The sequence below is a fragment of the Papaver somniferum genome, chromosome 1 (genome assembly GCF_003573695.1).
Source record: "Papaver somniferum cultivar HN1 chromosome 1, ASM357369v1, whole genome shotgun sequence".
NCBI classification, from domain to species: domain Eukaryota; kingdom Viridiplantae; phylum Streptophyta; class Magnoliopsida; order Ranunculales; family Papaveraceae; genus Papaver; species Papaver somniferum.
This window is the reverse complement of record NC_039358.1, coordinates 43,948,452-43,969,977: the sequence shown is the minus strand read 5'-3', so window position 1 is coordinate 43,969,977 and position 21,526 is coordinate 43,948,452. Positions and strand designations below refer to the sequence as shown.

Here is a 21,526-nt window from a genome sequence, read left to right as displayed (position 1 = left end):
CCCATATATATCGAGAAGGAAATCAAGTGGCTGACACGTTAGCCAATAGAGGAGCAGACACTTCAGCTACTCAAAATCAAGACTCTGTAAGAAATTTGGATTGATACAACCCCAACATTTCTATCTCCTTTAATAATATGATTTCAGGTGATTTTCCTCTGTTGTGGTAAAAATTTGAATCAAGCTCTCTTCTTAGAGCTTCTGGCCCCGCCGGAAGATATTTTGACCAATAGGAAACTTTCGTTTTTCCACACTGCCAAACTTGCATATTGTTCACCCTACTGCTCCTTTATTTTCTCAAGATCTAACGTTTTCCAAGCCCTATTTTCTCTTTTGCGATCTCCTTTCTCTCCCTCGCTCTTTCTTCCCCTCACCATTCTTCTCAATATAATTTGTGTTTTTGGAAAGAAAGACTCCTGCAGGTATATTTTCCAATTACAATCTAGGGTTCTCTCTTTTTTGGTCGTCGGTTCTTCATGATTCATTATATTTTGTTTAGTTTTTCAGATTCATTTGTTTTTCTAATGAATTTTACATTGGTTTTCTTTTGTAGATCCAATCCTACCATAAAATCTAAACCTTTTTCTCTTTTTTTTTCCTGAATCAATGGACCCCTAACACTTTTTGTATATTTTGTAGACACGAGTCTCCATAGCTCTTGATAAACAAATAAATCCAGTCTTTTATTGGTAAACCTTTACCTGATCTTCATTTATCTCATGTTCCTATGAAGGATATTCAACATCTTTTGATTTGTTTTTATGCAGAAATATGTGAGGTAGCTATTAGAAATAATAATTGGGTAATTTTATATCTTCGTATTCTTAACAACTTTTTTGTTTTCGATAATTTGATTAAATATTTTTTCTATAGTTTGATTTGTTTTTTTTAATGCAGATATTGTAAAAACGAATTAATGAAATTTTTTATATTTGAATATTTGTATTCAATTTTTAAACTAAAGTTTTGTGATCACTGATATTTCTAAGATCATTGAGGATGTTGAGGCCTTCTATTATCAACTCAAAGTAGCAGCCATCCCAAAACTTTACACTCATTTTTTTTTATAGAAAAACATATATATACGTTGTTAATCAAAAGGCCTTTTAGTTTTGTAAATCTATTTAGTTGTCTATCGCATCAACAGGCAACCGCCTTTGAAGCATAAAAATGTGCCTAATAACTAATAAGTGAAATCAAACTTCAGAAGGAGTTTATTGATGTATTAGTTACACATATTTAATGAGAGGACCATGTATTTCATCTTCAGTCTGGAATCCAGATTGGTTAATTAAATTTTTTATTGTTTTTCAGTTTGACTATACTAAGTAGCTTGCTGTTAAGAGTGGGTGTCAACCGTGGGGGTTGTGGAGAAAGAAGATGTATAAAGAACGTGAGACAAACGGTATAACGCGATCTTAATGAATGGATCTATGAAGTGATACAATGATTAAGCGCTCCTGCATCACGAAGATTTGATCGAGCCAAATAAGGGCATGGCAATGTTATATGTAAACTTCAAATAAAGGGCGTGAACGAATGGTAAGAACCAAATGAGAATCTCTAGAATTTAAGTTGTGGTTAAGCACTGACGCACCACTATTTTACAATTGTGGTCATCGGAAGCTGCAAGTAAATTTGTAGACTGTTGTAACATCATAGTTGATCTACCATTTGTTATTTACTTATTTCGGTTTTTATGCCGATTTTATTCTGATCACTGCAGCAGATACTGATTATGGTTTTAGTCTTAATCTGTTGGAGGCATTGCTTTAGGCTTGGTATACGACTTAGAATGCTATCATTGGTGCAGCCGTGATCAGATCAGCATATTTGCCTGACCAATTATATACTTGCATGTTTCAGTTTTGGCTTTAACGATCAGTAAAATCTACCAGATGTGGTTTTACTTTCCTCTCAGAATTATTGCAATAAAAAAGAAATTAAAAAAAAAAACGATTACCGTGGTTACAAATATGGAACATTGTAGGTATTCAGATAAAGAAGCTGTTGAAGTGCCAATGACATCCATTGTGAGAAAACCGCAGAGTTCAAATGGTATGTTCACTCCTGATTAACATAGTTCCGTTCTAGAACTATGAAACACACGTCTTACATTCCATAGTTCTTTACATATGTAGTTGCAGGGTTAAATCGATCTTGGAAATCTTGTAGGCCGAGGAGTGGATTTCGTCGGTCATATACATAAGCTTTGCGGTAATAGGTGAGTTTACATATTACTTATTACAAGCATTGATTCACAACAAAAACGAAACATATGAAAAACCATAGGGATCATAAATCTTTATGCGTTCCTTTCCTGATGTTGCATATCAATATACCATCAAGCACCTTCACATTAGTCAAACTTATTTTTTAGTTTAGGGTTCAAATATCATTAGTGCACAAATGTCATTCATTACGTCTGATAGTAACTTATTGCTTGCCATCTTAACTCACGGTCATATGCATAAGCTTTGCGGTAATAGGTGAGTTTACATATTACGTATTACAAACATTGATTCACAACAAAAACGAAACATATGAAAAACCATAGGGATCATAAATCTTTCTGTGTTCCTTTCCTGATGGTGCATATCAATATACCATCAAGAACCTTCACATTAGTCAAACATATTTTTTAGTTTAGGGTTCAAATATCATTAGTGCACAAATGTCATTCATTACGTCTGATAGTAACTTCTTGCTTGCCATCTTAACTCAATTGGTAGAGCGCATGGCCGAAGGCCATGTAGTTGTGGGTTCGACTCCCACATACGGCATATAAGTTAAGTTTTTGTGCAATGACTACGAATCTAATATTTTAATTTTTGATTATAATTTTTATGCAGATCAATACGCGTACAAACATAAGTTCTGGGTACCAAGTCCTAAACTGTTTTAGGTGTTCAAAGGCAAAACCGACGAAGTACTTCAGGACATGGTTATCTTTGATAAATGTGGCTAAGTTGGCATACGATAATAATTGAGTTAATTTTTATTTGAAATAAGGATATATGATAAATTGGGTAACAGTGTTTGGGTAACAATACTTGTATATCAAGCCTAATAATAAGCATGCCTAAACAGTGAAAAGAAAAAAAAACATGGAAGGTGCAGTATATATTCCGACAGTTAAATCAGTAAAATAATATGAATGTAAGGAATGTGATGGAACTCCAAAATGGATATCAAGTAATGTTAAAACCAATTTCTCTGCATTGATGCACAAAATATAGGTACAACATGCAGGTTTGACTGAACAAATTACCCGGAAAATCCAAGGGCATGAAAGGTTAATCCAGCTGGAGATTCACAAACTAAATTTGCCAGTTCTATAATCTTTAGGGAATAGTCATCTTATTAGACAACAAGGCTTGAAGAGCTACAATGAATTTTTTTGGAGTTAAATTTGATTATTTTTAGATATAATTTTTGCAAACTTTTTTTAGTATTATCAGTTTTACCATTTTGCTATTATAATCACCTATTCTTTTGTTCCAAACTTCACTTTTATATCCCAAAAATTATACCACAACAAAACATCCTTATTTTGCGCAAAATATCTGGGCCCGTGCATAGCACAGACATCCCACCTATTACTTGTAATGGATATAACCCAACTTCCCGCAAGGAGTGTAAGGTGTAACTCCTCTTTCTTAATAAAAAAAGAATAATATTTTAGGGACTATGGTTTTTTTGAGGGGATCATGGTTTTATTAGACCACCTTCTCTATAGTGATAAGGGGTGTCCTAAAACGTTGAAATGACTAACCTACCCTTAACCTAATTTAATTTAAAACCAACCTAATAACCATCTATATATATATATATATATAACCACCACCTCCTCCCACCACCACCACCCACCACCGCCGATTACCACCACCACCACCTCCGATTATCACCACCACCAACCACCGATTACCACCACCGCTCACCACCGCCGATTACCACCACCACCACCTCCGATTATCACCACCACCAACCACCGGTTACCACCACCTCCTCCCACCACCACCGCCTATTTAAGAAATGTAACAACATCAATGCAATCACAATTAAGTTCTGTTACATAATAATTTTATCGAGTATAAAAGACGCCAGCCGCAACCTGATTCTGCCATGGGACCACTCCGGAGGTATTTTCCAACAAACCCTTCGCTTTAATTTGATTTTGATTGCTTCAATCGAATAGAAATCATCAAAATAGGGTTTTAATAGGAGTTACAGAACCATGTTCGGTTAGGTCGATTTTCCAAAAAACCCTAGTTTACTAACCGAACTTCTTGAAAATGAAGAGCACGAAGAACTGTTAGGTTCTATTGGATTTAAAACTAAGTCACCGAACTCCCTGTTCGGTTGTTTCGCAAAAAAAATTAAAATTACAAAGTAACCGAACTCCACCCTTAGAACCGAAAAAAACACAAATCCAGTCTTACCGAACTGTGTTGTTGTGGCCACTATGTTGAGTTCCAAAATAACCGAACTTAGCCAATAGAGTTCGGTTTGTTCGCAAATAATTTTAAAACTACAAAGTAACCGAACTTAGCCAATAGATGCTGGAACTTCACATTTTTGTTTGTTTGTTAAGTTCGGTAACTTCACAATTTTATCGCAAAACCCGAACTCAGAGTTCGGTTGGTTAGTTGTTAGGTTCAAGTTTGCGAAAGAACCGAACTTTGTAAACTTATATACTCTTATATTACGTAAAGTTCGGTTAGATAAAAAGTGCATGCAGTTTGCGAACCAACCGAACTTTGTACACCAAAGTTCGGTTCGTTGAGAACCAACCGAACATAACGCTGTAACTCCTAGAAATTATTAGAGAGTTCGGTAACCTGCGTGTTTGGAACAAGTAACCGAACTACACTTTCAGATGAGTTCGGTTACTTGTTCATCTCACGGGGCAACCGAACTACAGCTTCAAATGAGTTCGGTTACTTGTTCTTCATATAAAGTAACCGAACTGTTCAAAATCCAGTTCAAACCCGGATCATTTTGAAGATTAACAAATATTGTAGGAGAGGATGGAGATGAAGAATCAGATGAGTTTTCATCATTTGAATACTCAAACTTAGTGAATTGGAAAAAAAATTATTTTCCATGTTTTTATCCTTCATCTTCTCTAACTCTACTCTCTCAATAATTCTACTCAACTAATGATAAACCCATCTTTTAATTGAATCTCACTAATTGTTTTTAACTAATCATTCACTAATCATAACCTAAAATTAATTAAGAGAATAGATTAGGTATTAAATAAATAACTAGATATGGGGTGATCTTAAATTACTTCTAATACCTTTACTCAAAATAAAACCATGGTCAAAAAAACCATGGTACCCAAAAAAATTGTTCTCAAAAAAGAAAAGAAAGACCCAATTAAATAATAATGGACCCCTGTTTGCTCCATCAGGTAAGACAGTAAGAGGTGGCGACATATCATAGGGGATGGGAATGGAGGGCAGTGAATCATACCACCAGACCAAATGGCATGTCACTTGAGACCCAAACGGTAGAAAGAGAGTCTTCATTAGTTAGAGCTAGGGTTGTGGGAAAGACTTGTTTCTTCCATATTTTTGACCTTGGCTACATGGAACAATATATAGTCTGAATTGGCAACTGAATGGAACAGAAATTACTCCAAATTCTACAAAAATGTAGAAATATGAGTGAATTGAAACAAACCCATCTCTGAATTTCGATTCATGGGTTTCAACAAAGCAATTTCATTGTACCAAAATTATAAGTTTCTCTACTAAATTCAATTCAAGTATTCAATAACTCTCTTTTTCCAAATGTATTTGTTCATAATAGAATGATTGAGTGTATCTTACAGAAAAACCATAAAAAAGATGCATTTTTTATTTATAATTCAATAAGGGTCTCGCCTAATAATTTCACACTTACATTTCTTTTTAAGTCACGTCAATCTCATCAGGATGTTGATATTGGGAGAGAGTTACATAACCATGTTGTGAAATTTGGATTTGGGTGGGTAGTGCATTCAAGGTGTTTGGAGAAATGGCTGAATGAGATGTTGTTTCTTGGAACTCTATGGTTTGTGCTGATATGAATCATGGTGAGATGAAGTTGGCAATTGAGTTGTTTAAGTAGAAATGTTGTTTCATGGAATTTGGTTATAAGTGGTTTGGCCAAGAAAGGAGATATGGAGTCGGCAAGGTTGTTGTTTGAAGAGATGATAACTTGGAATGCTGCGATGAAGAATGCAAGGTTGGGTCTTGATAATGAAGTAGCTTGGAATGCTATGATATCTGGTTATATGAGGAATGGTGAGGTGAAGAATGCAAGATTGATTTTTAATCAAATGCTGGTGAAATCTGTAGTTTCTTGTACTGCTATGATTTCTGGATACACTAAAGTTGGTGATGTTGGAGAAATGAACAACCTTTTCTATTCAGTGCCAGTTAAGAGTGTCATTACTTGGAATGCAATGATTGCGAGTTTTGTTCAGAATCATAAATTTGATCAAGCATTGGAAGTTCTTCATAGAATGTTGATGTCTGGTGAATGTAAGCCGGACGAAACTACTCTTATGAGTGTTCTCTCTGCCTGTACTCACCTAGGTGCTCATGAACAACGAAAATGGATCAAGTCTTATATTCAAAAGCGGGATATTGAAATTTCTACTTCATTAAGGATATGTTTGCAAAATGTGGTGATCTTGAAAGTGCAAGTTTAATGTTCAATCAACTGAGAAAGAAGTGCATTATCACATGGACATCAATGGTTGCAGTCTTAGCCTTTAATGGTCAGTGTAAAGAAGCTTTAGCTCTCTTCGAAGAGATGTGTGTGGAAAGACTACAACCAGATGATGTCATCTTCATTGCTGTTCTCTCCGCTTGCACTCATGGGGGACTAGTTGAACAAGGACAACGGGTTTTTAGTCAAGGTCTTCAGCTCTTTCTTTCGGTCATAACTAGCAGGGACTTCTTTACATCAAACAATGTCCATGTTTGATGATTCTAGAATGGTAAGTAAGAAGTTCCAAATAAACAGAAACTTGTAATATGTATGGTTCCTCAAGAGTCCAGTTGAGGCTCTAAAACTGATTGAGAGTGATTCAGTTTCTGACTTGTAATATCTAATTTCATCTAGGTCCATGTCAGATGTTGACTCATTATCTTCAACTTTTTCGGAGAGATGCTCTGCTAAGGAGTGAAATTTGGTAATCCCAATGGTATGTTCGAGGATGTGATCCAAAGCACAAGGAGTAATTATCAAAATAACATTGTTACATGGACACACTTTGAAGGTATGTGAACTAAATGAGACTCGGTGCTAGGATATGGTTTCATTTTGCATTTACAGTTCTTCATTTCCTCAATGCCTAGGTATCATGATTTTCATCCCAACTGTTTACTGGTCATCCAATTGAGCCTATCCTAATTTATATGCTTGTTTGAAGGTTAACTGCAATTACTAAATTTTTTAAGGTGACTACTGTATCGGTGGTTTTGCTATTCTATTTTCGTAGTATAGTACATTAGATTCTGGAAAAGGAAAAATACTACTTTATAATAGCATAACAGAAACTAAACTTTCACTTGAACAAACATAGACACTTACAACAAACCCCAAGAAACAAAACCATAGACACCCATAGGCTGTATCAACTAATTACTAGACAACTTAAAGTGATCCAGGGCGGAAACACCGCCAAGTCCTTTCTTAACGTAATGCTCAATGTATTCTTTCATCATAATATTTTTGTAAATAGGGGGATTCTCCTCTGATAGTATCTCTTTCAAAGGACCATAAATCTTTGTGTTGTCACTGGATTTTGTATTCAGAAAACATGCCACTGATACTCTTGGTCCATTGCGATTGGCTAGTACCCTGTGTTCAGCGCTTTTGAACTTGTTATTGCTGATAAGCTGTTTGAAATGGAAAGGTAAGTCTACTTAGGCAATCATGCAGCAGATAATGAGGGATGCAGAACATAAATTAATTCGTATTAGTTCTAGCTTCTGAGTGAGAAAGGTTTATGTACCTGAAGAAGATCTCCAATGTTTACTATTACAGTTCCCGGGATGGGTTTTACAGTAACCCACTGATTCTGATGCAGAATTTGTAGTCCGCTGATATGATCTTGGAGAAGAAGTGTAAAGAAACTCGGGTCTGAATGCTTACTTGTCCCTAAGGTTAGTTCAGGTTCAGGGCATGCTGGATAGTAATGACCACTAAGTTCCAAAAAATCAGTAAAAATCATTTTAAGGTGGTCTTGTTCTAATCCTAGAGCCTCCGACAACAACCCAGTAACTTTACTTGCCAACTTCGTAATATGCTTCCAATACTCAAGTATTATATCTCTGAAATTTAAATGGGTGATAGATCAGCTTTCGAATAACAAAAACAGTAGTAAAGAACAATATTGGATTTGATTACAGAGGATAAGATTCTAATCCCATATATGAGTCAACATATAGTACTAGAAGTTAACTGTTAGTAAAGTGTAGATTTTTTTTTACCTGCAAGTGTCTGGCAATTCTCGAGGATCAGGAGATAATAGGTTACATCTTAAACTGTCTCTCCAGTTGGCATATTTTGACACATACAAATCACTTGAGTAAATTTTTTTCTTAATCTCTGTATCTTGCTCATGAAATCTTTTTATACCTTTAACAATCTCACTCATTACAGTTAAAGGAATTCCATGATTCACCAATCAGAAGAAACCCCAAGTCCCTGATGCACGTCGAACTTCATCAATAACTTCCTTGCGTTGGCAATGGTCATCTTGATCTACGCTTTTCATATCAATCACATGAATCTCAAAATTGCTATTTTCAAGTTCAATATGATTTAACTCTTCAGTGAGCTCATCCAGTGGTCGAACGAACATTCGACTGGTATTTATGTTGCTTGTTATATAAGACAATTCTAACTGATTAAAATGAATTTTTTTTGTAAGATCTTTTTCTTTTGATGGACCTAGCGACACAATAGGTGATGTTTAGGGTTTAGTCTTCCCACGCGTTTATTTCCCTTTACTACTCCACATCACTCACTTATTAAGTGGGATGATGCAAAAGATTATAAGGATGGGATTTTTGTCGGAGATTGGAAAGAAGAAGCACATATCGCACATGACTAGAGGGATCAAATGGAAAAAAAAAAATGAAAAATGAAAAATGAAAAATATAAAGCGCCCACCGTGGGGCTCGAACCCACGACCACAAGGTTAAGAGCCTTGCGCTCTACCAACTGAGCTAGACGGGCTCGTTGTTCTGAAAGCATTTGTTTTAGATCTATTCTACAACCATCATCCGCAACTCCTCACAAATAAGATCCTGATTCCTCGTGTACCTATTAATGGATACCTTTATTTTAGATAACTAATAGGGGGAGCTATTTTTACTAGAGGGAAAGCTGACATCGGCCTAAGATATTTGACTTGGGGTCATCATTGGGTGAATTTAAAATAAGCTTTCCCCCTATCAAAAATTAACTTTAGAGTTTAGTTTCCTATAATCTTCCCATAATACCGCACATCCACCTCCATTTAACCCTAATTTTATTTTATTAATTACGTATTAACAAACCCTAAATAACATCCAAATACTGAGATTATTAAAGCAGAGAGTCCCTATCGGCCGATATTTGGAGTTGTTTTTAGTTTCCAGTATCAGAGTTGTTCTTGAATCTTAATTCCGTTCACCAAACACTGTTTGTTTTTTTTCCACCAAATACTGCATCGCATGATCCATTCAGACTTACATTATAAAAGAGAGATTGTCTATCACAGACACGAACACCCATTTAACCGAACAAAAAACGTCGATAAACAGACTACAGATAGCCGATGAACATAAGAATACGAGTAATAAAACCACTGCGCAAGTGATCCACCCACCTTGAAACAAAACCTCTGTGATTCATCGATCACGAAGATGATTATCGATACACAAATTCTGATTTATATAGGCTTAATTTAAAATGAGAGAGAACACAAAGCTAATTCAAGTCTAATCCTGAACAAGATAATAGAAGATACGAAACCCTTCAGTTTCCTTAATACGATGAACATCAACAACAAACCAATTTTGGAATGTAGTAAACGAATATTCTTATCCCCATCACAATTTCAAGTTCATCATCTCGCTGTCAGAGATGATCGTAATCTCCAAAGAAGAAAAAAATGATCGGGGGAAAGCTTATTATCAAACACACCCAATATTAAGTAGAAGTCAAATATCCTAAATCGAGCCAGCTTTCCCTGTAGTAAAAGTGGCTTTCCCCTTATTAATTATCTTATTTTAACTTGCCGGATTGGATATACCCAAACTAATTGGAGGTACAGTGAATTAGGCAAAATATGGTCATCTGAAAATAAAATCCAAAGCCCTTTATCCATATATCTATTGAATTATTTAAATTAGTTAAACTAATTGGAGGTACAGTGAATTAAGAATAATGTTAGAAATATTTTAATTATTGTTTTTGTTACATTTAACTTATGAATCTTGTCAGAAAAAAATTGTTTGGAAAAAAAATTATTTTCGAGAATTTTGTAACGAAAATGAATTATTCTAGTGAAACACTTCTCAAAATGGAATAAAACAAGTTTTTGTTGGTTTAATTTTTCAAATGACAGAAGGAATTCAGAGATTCAGAATTCAGGTCATGAAAAGTTGTCATGCTCGAGTGCGCAACAACATGCTGACCAGGCATGGTTGTCATGTTCGTATAATAACAAAATGACGACTTTTAATAGTTAATCGAATGCTGTCATGATGCATTTATTTCAACCATGCCGACTAACTATTACCAGACGTTGTTACAGTTATATATAGTTTCACAAACATGACGACCAATAGCAAAAATGGACACGGGATATTTTCGATTTTGGCAGTTGTTGATCGTCAGGGTAGAAATGCATCAAAGTGACGACCATCAACTAGTCGTCAAGGTTTTGAAAACCTAATTTGACAACTAATTACAAAGTTGAACACAGGAAAAACCAGTTTTGACAGTCATTTATCGGCATGATTCAGATTTTCATAACCTGACAACTAATCATAATCGTCAACTAGTCGTCAAGGTTTTGGGGTGAATACCATGACGACCCTGTGAATGTTACTTTCAGAGATGAAAAGTCTTCACGATATTCATCTCAACAAGAAGACGGCTAAAATTAAATATGTTGTCAAGGTAGATAAAGAGATACTCCAACAACTGTATAACTGCAAATTAAAAATTTCGATCATTCTGATCTCATTTGACATTCAAACAACAAAATAAAGTAGTGAACATTAGGTTAGGAAGCAAAATGAATTGATTTGAGGTTGGCAAGGGCAGTTAGGTAACTTTACTCTGTTTTGACACCCCTTAGCCTTTTAACTAAGTCTACTTAAATTTTTATATGTCCCAATTAGTTTGGGTATACCCCAATCCGGTGAGTTTATTTTTCTTCTTTTGATCAAGATATTTATCTATTTAATGGATATATTTGTTGTGATTGTTTTTTAATTCTTTTCAATATAAGATACATCACAAATACAATAAAGGGTTTAGTAAACTTGCAATATTACTCTAAATCTAAGTAACTGGACTCTAAGGTTTAGTAAACTTGCAATATCACTCCCGCTAAGTATACATTATTTTGACTCATTTAAAAAAAATTAGTTAATATACATATCGTATCAATTTGCTTTCTACTGGCTACTGCGGTTAAGCAATGATCAGAATAACACATATTTTTATGGGCTTAATATGATATGGGTTGTTGTTTATTTTCTTACAAAATGTATGTACTCAAAAATAATTCTTATAATATAACGGACGGGCTAGAGCCTTAGTTAGCCCTTCATCACTACTATAGGTCCTTCCCTGATGAAACACAAATACAATGCATATTTTTGTACCACCCCAATGTTATAGCAATTTTTCTCGTGTTTTTCTGTGTGCCCCAATTTTCACGGTTACTATGGGATATCAGTTTTACTGGGTTACATGGATTATGGTATCCTACCTAATAAACTGGAACCCCATCAGGAGTAGTGCCACTTTTGAGGGTTTAACAGTCATTCACTGAAGAAGTACTTCAATGATGGTGTGCAATGTAGTAACTTAATTGCCGAATGACCATGTTAGCGTTGAGTTTTTGTATTACTAAACAACTCTACATCTACATTTCCAAATGTTAGAGCATAGATCGATGGAACCCACCAAGCGTTGGTATGTCAAGGTAGGTTGTGACCCGTTACACCTTGCTTCCCGAAGTAGCTTGTGACCGGTTACACCTTGCTTCCCAAAGGTAGCTTGTGACCGATTACAACTAACTTCCCAATTCAGCAGGAGACAAAAAAATTATCAATCAGGCGGGAATGAACGATTTCACGAGCTGCATATCTTCTTTAGGATCTCATTCCATTTTCTAGGCTCTATTCGTGCAAACTTACAACTAATCCTCGACGTTATAGAAGAATATCCACGTGCATCTCAAGTAAAAACCCTTGTTCAAAAGTAAAAACCCCTGTTCGAAGTTATTTGGAGCTTCCATCATTAGAACGTGCACTACACGCTTGTTTATTCGTCATTTGTGCACCATCACCAAAAGTAAGAGTTTCTATGGTCAATTGACCAATCGCCATTGTCAGTGTTAGTGACAATATTTGTTTGGCGCTTAAAACTATTAGAGGAATGACGATGAATACGGAGAATCGGATTACATGTGCAATATTATGATGAACATGTAATCCGGTTCTTGTAAGGAAAACTGACATTTTTCCTGTATCTTTTTTTGACAAGAATCGGATTGCAGGTGCAATATTATAAGCCGATTGTGACGAGGAAAATTATAAATGATTTTGTAAGGCCAAAATCAGTCTATGTGGACAAATCTAAAATCTGATTGTGTGAATTTATTTCGAAAAAAAATAGCCGTTGAGTCTTTATCTATATAAGGACAACCTCTTTGAGACATTCCTATATTACACACTACTCAGATAGAGCCGAGAAAATAGAATGGGATCCGGAAGAAGATATGCAGCTCGTGAAATCGTCCATTCCCGCCTTCCACGAATGTCCCGACAAACTATATTCAGTGTTTTGGAAGAGATTCAAAGAGTTCTATTATGAGCGCACCACGAATCCAAAAAAACGTAGGTGGAGAGACTTAATGTACCGATTCAGATACATAAAAAGAGCAATACGAGAGTATGTTAAAGTTAGCAAAATGATGAACGACCATCATCCACAAGCTTCTCCTCTTGAAAAAGTGAGTAATACGATATTTTAATATCTATCTCATCGTTTAATGTTTGCATACAACATTGAATAATTCATTCAACTGCAGCTGGAACAATTTAATGGCATATGTTTAATCCGTAATGGGGAAAGAAGTCCATTCACCACAAGGAATTCGTGGTGTTGTATCGTCATGCTGGGAGGTTCATTGACGATGTATTGATGTGCGAGATTCAAGAATTCACATACTAAATTGTCCTCTGAAATACACTAATTTCCTAAATTACCTAATGAATATTTTGTTTCTGAAAGTATCATATAATCGATCTATGTGTGTATTTATAACATCCGTAACTAATAATCAGTTTATGTGTACATTAATAAGAACGATTATGGATTTTCTACGTTAATTGAAAAAACGAAACCCAGAATTGGTCTACGAGTGCACGAACACCAACCGATTAGGGGTTGAGTTTTTTCAAAAAAAAAAAAGTCAAACTTTTTTTGTGTTTTGATGATGGTATAAGATTAGTTGATTTCTAGGTTAACAAGATCAAACATCAACTAATCGCTCGAATTAACACTAATTAATCAGGAGTAATTTCTCTGTTAAATAAAATAGTTGGATAAGGAATTTTCCATTTTACTTCAAAATATCTATTTTTGTCTTATAGTGATAGGCCTTAATAAATAATATGCCTAGTCCTCAAACCAGGGAGGCAAAATAGGTCAAACTGAACAAGTAAGAGTATTGTTTTCCTTAAAAAAAGGGAGCAATTTTTTAATGGGAAGTCCTTTTCTTCGCCAGAGCCCATTTTATTGATGTACCTAAAAAATACAATAAATATCAAAATCAGTACAAATAAGCACCAACAATATATATTTTCAGAACTAATAAAGGCACAAAAATGTGTCTATCAAATACCCCCAAACTTATATTTTGCTAGTCCTCGGGCAAAACTAATAAAAAATAAAAATCCCAACTCACTGTCGCAGGCATCGCGATTGCAGTTAGCGTGTGCAACAAGCCTTTAAACCTCTAGGTGGCCCTAGTGTCCGAGTAATAATCTCGGGAGGGTTTACTAGAGATATACCCACAAAACCTTTACTCCAGGGTTTGAAGCTTTCTATTGGGAGATACTCGCCCAATATTTGAAGACAGAGAAACGGAATGGTAAAACGCATTACTTTCATGATTTATATGGGCCATTGAACCGCGACATACGTGCGACAAATTCTTTGGGTCACATTCGGAATTCGCTAATTAGATAATACCCGGCTCTGGTATATTGGAAATTTGGGGGTAGTTTATATAAGTATTTGGAAGTCGTGGTATTGAGCATAAATATACCCCCAAATGTGCCTTTCAAACACAATTTGCACCAAAATAACTAGGGTTTGAAGCTTTCTATTAGGAGATACTCGCCCAATATTTGAAAAGAGAGAAACAAAATAGTAAAATGAAGTACTTTCATGATTTATATCGGCCATTGAACCGCGACATACGTGCGACAGATTCTTTGGGACACATTCGGAATTCGCTAATTAGATAATACCCGGCTCTGGTATATTGGAAATTTGGGGGTAGTTTATATAAGTATTTGGAAGTCGTGGTATTGAGCATAAATATACCCCCAAATGCGCCTTCCAAACATAATTTAACCCACAAAAGAACTTTAGAAAATTTAATTGAACTGTTATATAAATACCAAAGATCTTCAAGTCAAGAAGTTAATAATGCCAAAAGCAAATGCTTTGTGGGAGGTGTATCAATTTCAAGACAAAACAGTATTGCAGAGCAAATGCAGATGGAGTTATCTCATTTCCCAGACAAGTACTTGGGGTCATTCTTAATCAAGGAAGAGTCAAATCACACCAAACATGTGGGATTGTTGAAATGATGCAAAAAATGTTAGCTGGATATGGATGGGTAAGCTACTAGCTTTTTCTGCAAGACTAACTTTGGTAAAATTTGTTTTGTGCAGTATGCCCATTTACAAATGTCAGTATACAAATGGCCCAAGAGTGTGATTCAAGTTTATGAAAGAATTATCAGGAACTTCCTATGGTCAGGGGATCCTTCAGTGAAGAAATTAGTGACTGTCAAGTGGGATGAAGTTAATTCTCCAGTGGAAGAAGGGGGATTAGGATTGAGAAAACTTGAAGTTATAAATAAAGCTTTACTAATGAAGTTACTCTGGAAAATTGAGAATGAAGATGTGGAATGGACTATGTTTATGAGATCTAAATACAAAGACAAGAATGGTGATTGGATTAAATATCATAAAAATTCTTCAATTTGGCAAGGACTTAAATGGTTATTTCTGAGGTACAAGAAGGGAGCAGATGGATTGTGGGTGATGGTGAAAATATATCAGTTTGGAGAGATAAATGGATAAAAGACTATGCTCCGATTGAGAGGCATTCTCTGGATTCATATATTATGCAGAATGGCACAATGAGAGTAAAGGATTTAATTCATAATGGTGAATGGTGTGTTCCTGCAAAATTGCTACAATATTTTGATGCTAGTGAGCTGCCAGTTTTAGAAGGATAGAAAAATTTGGGCCAAGGAAAAAACAGGGAATTTTACTGTGTCAAATGCTGCTCAAATGATCAGGAAGAAGTATCCTGTTAAAACTTGGGCTCACTAGGTATGGCAACCTTGTATTCATCCTTACACATCTACAAACTTATGGAAGATATTAAGAGGTGCCTGTGCAACTGAGGAATCAGTAAGAAAGAAAGGCTTCTCAACTGTTTTTAAATGTTATTTGTGTGGCAAAGCTCAAGACACAATGGAGCATATTATGTGGAAATGTGAATTTAGTGAACGTGTATGGCATTGGTTGTGTGGGATTTTCCATTCTTCTTGTCCTCGTAGTTTTGATGAAATTCTGAAATTTTCAAAAGGGAAAAGTCCAGCCATTAAGGAGATATGGTTCATATGTGCCTTCAATGTTATGGTGGAATTGTGGTTTACAAGAAATTATGTGATTTATGATGAAGCTACTCCATCTGTGGATAAAATGAAAATGAAAATTCATAGATGTGCAAAAGAAAGAAGTGTCAGGATGAGAGGTAAGATGTGGGGTAATATGTTTGACCTGCATATAATGTTACATTTTGGGATCTCAGGGATAAAAGTGCATACTGTCAGAGTGAAGCAATGTTTCTTTACTTTTTCTACTCAGAACCAAACTCTCATTTGTTGTAATGGTGCATCTCAAGGTAATCCAAGAATGGAAGGAATAAGTTTTATTGCCAGAAACCATTATGAAGATCATATGGGTGCAATTTCAGGTGGTTTGGGGATTGCGACAAACTACTTGGCAGAGGTGATGGCATTAATCATTGCAGGTGAGTGGGCTGTATCAAAAAGATTGAAGGATGTATGTTTCAGCTTGGGTTCTAAAACTGTGATATTGGCATTCCTAAATGACAAGGTACCTTGGATAATACAGAACAGATGGATTAAAATTAGAAGAGCTATACCTGCAATCACATTCAGACACTCATGCAGAGAAATTAACTTTTCTGCTGATAAACTGTCCAAGAGAGGTGCTCTTCTTAGTAAAGGGGAAGTACACTATTTTTAAGAAAAAACTCAGTTTCTAGGTAAGCTAGAAAATGAGGATGATTTGTATTTCATATTCTAAACTTTTTGTAAGTTAGTTACTGAGTTGCCTTAAAATGCCTTGACAACTGTTGTGTTAGTGGGCTGAGCATAATGGGCTTTTAAGGTTTTTAGTTTGTTTTTGATTTTTCATGCCTTGAAAATCTCTGTGCCTTCTGTAAGATGTAAATGAAAATTTCAGTAATAAAATTTCATGATTAAGAAAAAAGAAATGTTTCCTCGAGTCTCGCGTGCATCTTCATTCCTGGCGGGCCGGGTCCTTTCTAGCAAGGATGGTGCTGTTGTGGCCGACCGCTTAGCAGCTTCATGAAGTTCGAAGAATGTTTGGAAGCGCAGGTTCTCCAGTAAAGCGCGATACACGTGTACCATTCCATTAATGCACAACTCCACCAATTGATGTTCAGCTCAGTTACATTTGGATCATGAAAATCTAGCGCTTGAATCCTGAATCTCTTGACATAATCATTTGGATGTTCATTGTTTCGCTGAAACATCCTTCCCAAGTATGATAAAGTGATTTGCTCAGACACAAAGAAATACCTCTTATAGAAAGCGGTAACCATTTCACACCAATTGGCTATGTTTTTTGGTGCGATGTTGTTGTACCAGGTGTACGCCCTTCCAGTGAGTGATTTTGAGAATTCTTTCAGGCGGGGGACGTGGTTGTATTCATGCTTCCCTAGTGATTCCAAAAAACGAGAGATATGTTCACGAGCGTTACCAGTACCGTCGTAAAGGGAGAACTGGGGAGAAGAATATCCTCTTGGAAAGGGAATTCTTTGCACATCAGGAGGATAAGGAGGTTGATGTTGATGAATGGTGGATGGATTTTCTCTGCCTCGATTCTGGAGAAGTCGTTCCAAGTACTCTCGTGTGATAAAGTTGGACTGTGGATTCCTTTTTGTTGGTCGTTCAGGAGCTACACGAACTTCTGCATCCATAAATATACGCCCTGCTAAAGTACTCGCGCCAGGTGTCATGAAAGTGTTCCTTGTCTGCTCCATTTGGGGTCGACACGGTTCTGGTGGTAATATTTCCGTTAGCGTCTTGAGAAAAGTGAGCATCTCCTTCCGAGTTGTAGCCATGTCCGTCTGAGATTTGGCAAGATCTTCTTGTCTTTCCATCAAATAAACAATGTAATAAGAGGTTGGATTCCTCTGGCTCCTCCGGCCTCTCGTCCTGAAGGAGGAGTGGCAGTGGCTCTGGTAACAATTGGGGGCGTTACGCTCGAAGAAACATTAGGAAGGGTGGCAGCGGCTCTTGCTCTGGTGATAGGAGGTGTCACGCCGGAGGGAACATTTCCTGAGCCGCTGGTATTAGTGGTGGAGGATGTAACACCACTAGATGCGTTGATTGTGCTGGAAGGCGGTACGTTGCTGTCACCAGCAGGAGTGTTGACGCCAGGGGTGTTTTCAGCAGTAACATCGGGATTAGTTGCTGATCCAGACCTAAGATCCACTATCTTGAAATTGGGAAGATTGAAATTAAAATTGAGAAATTAACTTCGCAACCAAGAGATTAATCTCCCACTATGGTCGCCAGTTGTTTTGGGGTAAAAACTGATTCTGCTGATTTTGGCTAATTTGGGTGTGTTGATGAGAAACGAAGTCAAACCCTAAACAAATGCACTGCACGGGAGTACTTTAGATTCGAGAGATCAATCTCTACAATCCTGGCCTAAACCAAGAAATGGCCGTTCCAGTCTTGCTTCGGTCACAAAATGAAGGAGAAGGGTTGATCTTAGGGAGGGAAGCGAAGAAGGTGTTCAGATCAGAATGGTTAACTCTAAAGGTGTGGTTGTTTATGACTTGTATCAGAATATGGAAATGGCTTGCGGAATCTGAGCTATCAGTTCTTGGTGTTTTTCTGGATACTTGTGTTGATAACCAAAACTCTGTTGTTGGTTGAAACAAGTTGAAACCTATTTATGCAAGTCATAGTTGAACGCACCCTGATCTCATAAGAAGTGGGAGTGGTTAAGTGATGGAGAAGTGGGATCGTGTGAAAATGTAGAAAACCACGTCCCTACTATGAGGGGAAGACGGGTCAGTTTACACCCACTATTTCTCTGTCGCCACTAACTGTCCGCTTTCCTGACACTCTTTCATAATGGGTGTTTTTCACGCCACACACTGTAAATCTCCAGACCAATACCCTGATGATCATCCCCCAGTTCGTGACATGTTTGTTGTCTCGAGTATTTTCGTGGGAAAATATGCAGCAAGTTGCTGAGTGGTCCTATTTGCAAGACCTAGTTATTTTGACCAATCACGCGCAAGCCATGCGACGGGTGGTCATGTGTGACGAGTCAAGTCATGAGACTTGCTGCAAAGAATAACATGTAACGCTATTAGGTTAAATAACTAAGTTGTTCGTGAAACCATAAAATATCGTATGTATTCGATGCATGTAAAGCATCGCTTTTAAGCAAGCATCTCAAAATAATCGATATATGTGAAGCATCATTGTACAAAGCTCGTTTAAGTTAGTCGTGGAACTTAATGTCTTAAAAGGAGCGTGACCGGCTATTCTCGGGAAGCTGCTAGGAGCCACTCGCACGCGCTAAAGGCAGGTCTGTCGGTCCTTATAGGAGACTTACGGCTGGCTGATACACTTATTGAAGAAGGAAGTGGTGATAGAGAAGTTGCTAAAGAAGAAAGTGGCGAGGAGGAAGTTAATGAAGAATAAAGTGGTGGCGAGGAAGGTGATGAAGAATAAAATAGTGGCAAGGAAGGTGATGGAGAATAAAATGAGGATGAGGATGATGGAGAAGAAAGTGAGGATGAAGGTGATGGAGAGATAAGAGAAGTTCAAAAACAATTCCAAGGAGGAGACGCTCAAGAACAAGGTCAGACAGACGGCAAGAAAGATAGTCCAAAGAAGAAGAAAGGGGACCACATTCCCGACCCGGAGAAGATGTTTCCTCGCGGCCCTAATGATCCTGTTTTAGGGTTACTCGGTGATGGAGGACGGGTGTTATGGGGGTACAAAGAGAGTTGGGCCGCGGTCGTCTGCCATACCATAGTAACTACCTAAACTTTATGCTATGTAACATAAAACTTATTATCCGTGTAGTGTTTTGATTATTGTCCATCGAATTTGTTTTGTTTTATAGGATCAAAAGGATGTCGTTCGTCGTATGAAGCCAGGAACGTCAGGGACTATGATGAAGAGCTGGACACTGCAAGCAATAGAATCAACCATCGGAGAATTTGAGGAAGTAATCGATCTAATCCAATCTACGGGGCTGTTGCCTGCGGTCGAGAATTTGGATCTTGGTTACGACAAACCTCTTTGTTCTGCCTTTGCCGAGAGATATTACGGGGAAACAAATACTTTTCATCTTCCGTTTGGCGAAATGACGATGACTCCAAATGATGCGAAGTTCATTACCGGGTTAAGCATATATGGTACAGCCGTAAAGCACAAAGAGTACGCACAAGAGCTTGAGTGGGAAAAGATTTACGCGTTCACCAAGGAAGTGTTCCAATAGGATTAGGAGATGACCAAGTCACAAATGCTAGTAGGTAAATCAAAGCAGAGGATATTCCATCTCTCGAAGTCGAGGGCACTCTTCAGTGGAACAAAGAAACTTCGTGCTAAGGGAAAATAGGTGACCAATAAACTTATCTTCGCCACCGCCAATGCGTATGTCATATACGTCCTGGGATCTGTTATCTTTCCCGACATTTCCGGTGCCCGTGCGAACGCCAACTTTATTCAGCTGTTGTAACCATGTGATAAGATTCACAAATACTCTTGGGGCGCCGCCATCCTTGCACACTCGTTGAACGAGTTGAGAAAGTCTTCTAGGGCTGACAGGAACTAAATCGGAAGGAATATGGCTTTTCTGCAGGTGTGAATATATTTGCAATTCCCAATATTTGCTGCAAGGGATTTTGAGAACAAGGAATGGGACGGTAACTCGTATAGGGACATGTACATCTACAAGAGTAAGGAAAAGTCCCAAGATGCAGTTTATCTGAAGTTGAGACGCCAGTTGGACAACTTGACGACGAAAGATGTTGTCTTTGACCCTGACAAGGGGGGTTTGGTCTAGAGCTGGCAAACCAGCCAAAAACCCGCGGGTTGACCCGCCCGGCCCGTGAAAAACCCGCGCCTGTCCCGGCTTGGCCCTAAACAAGCCGGGTGCGGGTTGGAGAATTAACGGCTTGTGAGAAAACGGGTTAACCCGTCCCGGCCCGTAAGTCCTCGGGTTAAACCTGTCAACCCGTACGCTCCTAATAATTCAACCGTATGATTACTACCTTTAATCATGTCCGTTCGTTTGTGATATAAAACTCAAAAAACCCTAAATAATTCGTTTTCTTTCTTTCCTATCTTTTTTCTTCTCCACTCTACTCTCTTCCTCTGCGCATCCAACACCACCTCCATCTTCTTTTTACTTTCTTTTATTCATTTGTTCTTCTTTGCATGTGTAAATCTAAGCTTAACAATAATGGATCTGAGCTCAAGTAACTGATGTGGCTATTTGCTTCTTCACTTTTCTTTTTCTTTTTGTTTTTGGGTTGAGTTCTAGTGATCTAGTCGGCTACTGATGTGGGTTCTGAGTTGGAGATTGGAAGTGAAACTGAGTGATTAAGGGTGGGTTTTAAAAGTAGAATATGAAGAAGAAGATTATCATACATTCATACTAATAGTTAGGGCTAATTT

The 21,526-nt window shown here is 37.1% G+C and overlaps 2 protein-coding genes, 1 long non-coding RNA gene and 1 other non-coding gene across 4 annotated transcripts; 2 read left to right on the top strand and 2 right to left on the bottom strand.

Moving 5' to 3' along the window:
* The first annotated feature begins 315 nt into the window (after window positions 1–315).
* Window positions 316–1,522, top strand: LOC113328288. Its single transcript, XR_003349344.1, has 3 exons — window positions 316–422; window positions 640–689; window positions 1,315–1,522. It is a non-coding gene; the product is annotated as an uncharacterized LOC113328288 (long non-coding RNA).
* Window positions 1,523–6,172: 4,650 nt separating this feature from the next.
* Window positions 6,173–6,706, top strand: LOC113297068 (pentatricopeptide repeat-containing protein At4g18840-like). The gene has a single exon (XM_026545497.1). It carries the CDS (start codon window positions 6,173–6,175, stop codon window positions 6,704–6,706), a length of 534 nt encoding a protein of 177 aa, XP_026401282.1.
* A 934-nt stretch (window positions 6,707–7,640) lies between these two features.
* LOC113296990 (1-aminocyclopropane-1-carboxylate oxidase homolog 1-like) lies at window positions 7,641–8,662 on the bottom strand. Its single transcript, XM_026545396.1, has 3 exons — window positions 8,496–8,662; window positions 8,018–8,336; window positions 7,641–7,901 (listed from the first exon to the last, which is right to left on the bottom strand). The coding sequence occupies exons 1-3, from the start codon at window positions 8,660–8,662 to the stop codon at window positions 7,641–7,643; spliced, it is 747 nt and encodes a 248-aa protein (XP_026401181.1).
* A 511-nt stretch (window positions 8,663–9,173) lies between these two features.
* TRNAK-CUU lies at window positions 9,174–9,246 on the bottom strand. The gene has a single exon. It is a non-coding gene; the product is annotated as a tRNA-Lys (tRNA).
* Window positions 9,247–21,526: the final 12,280 nt, after the last annotated feature.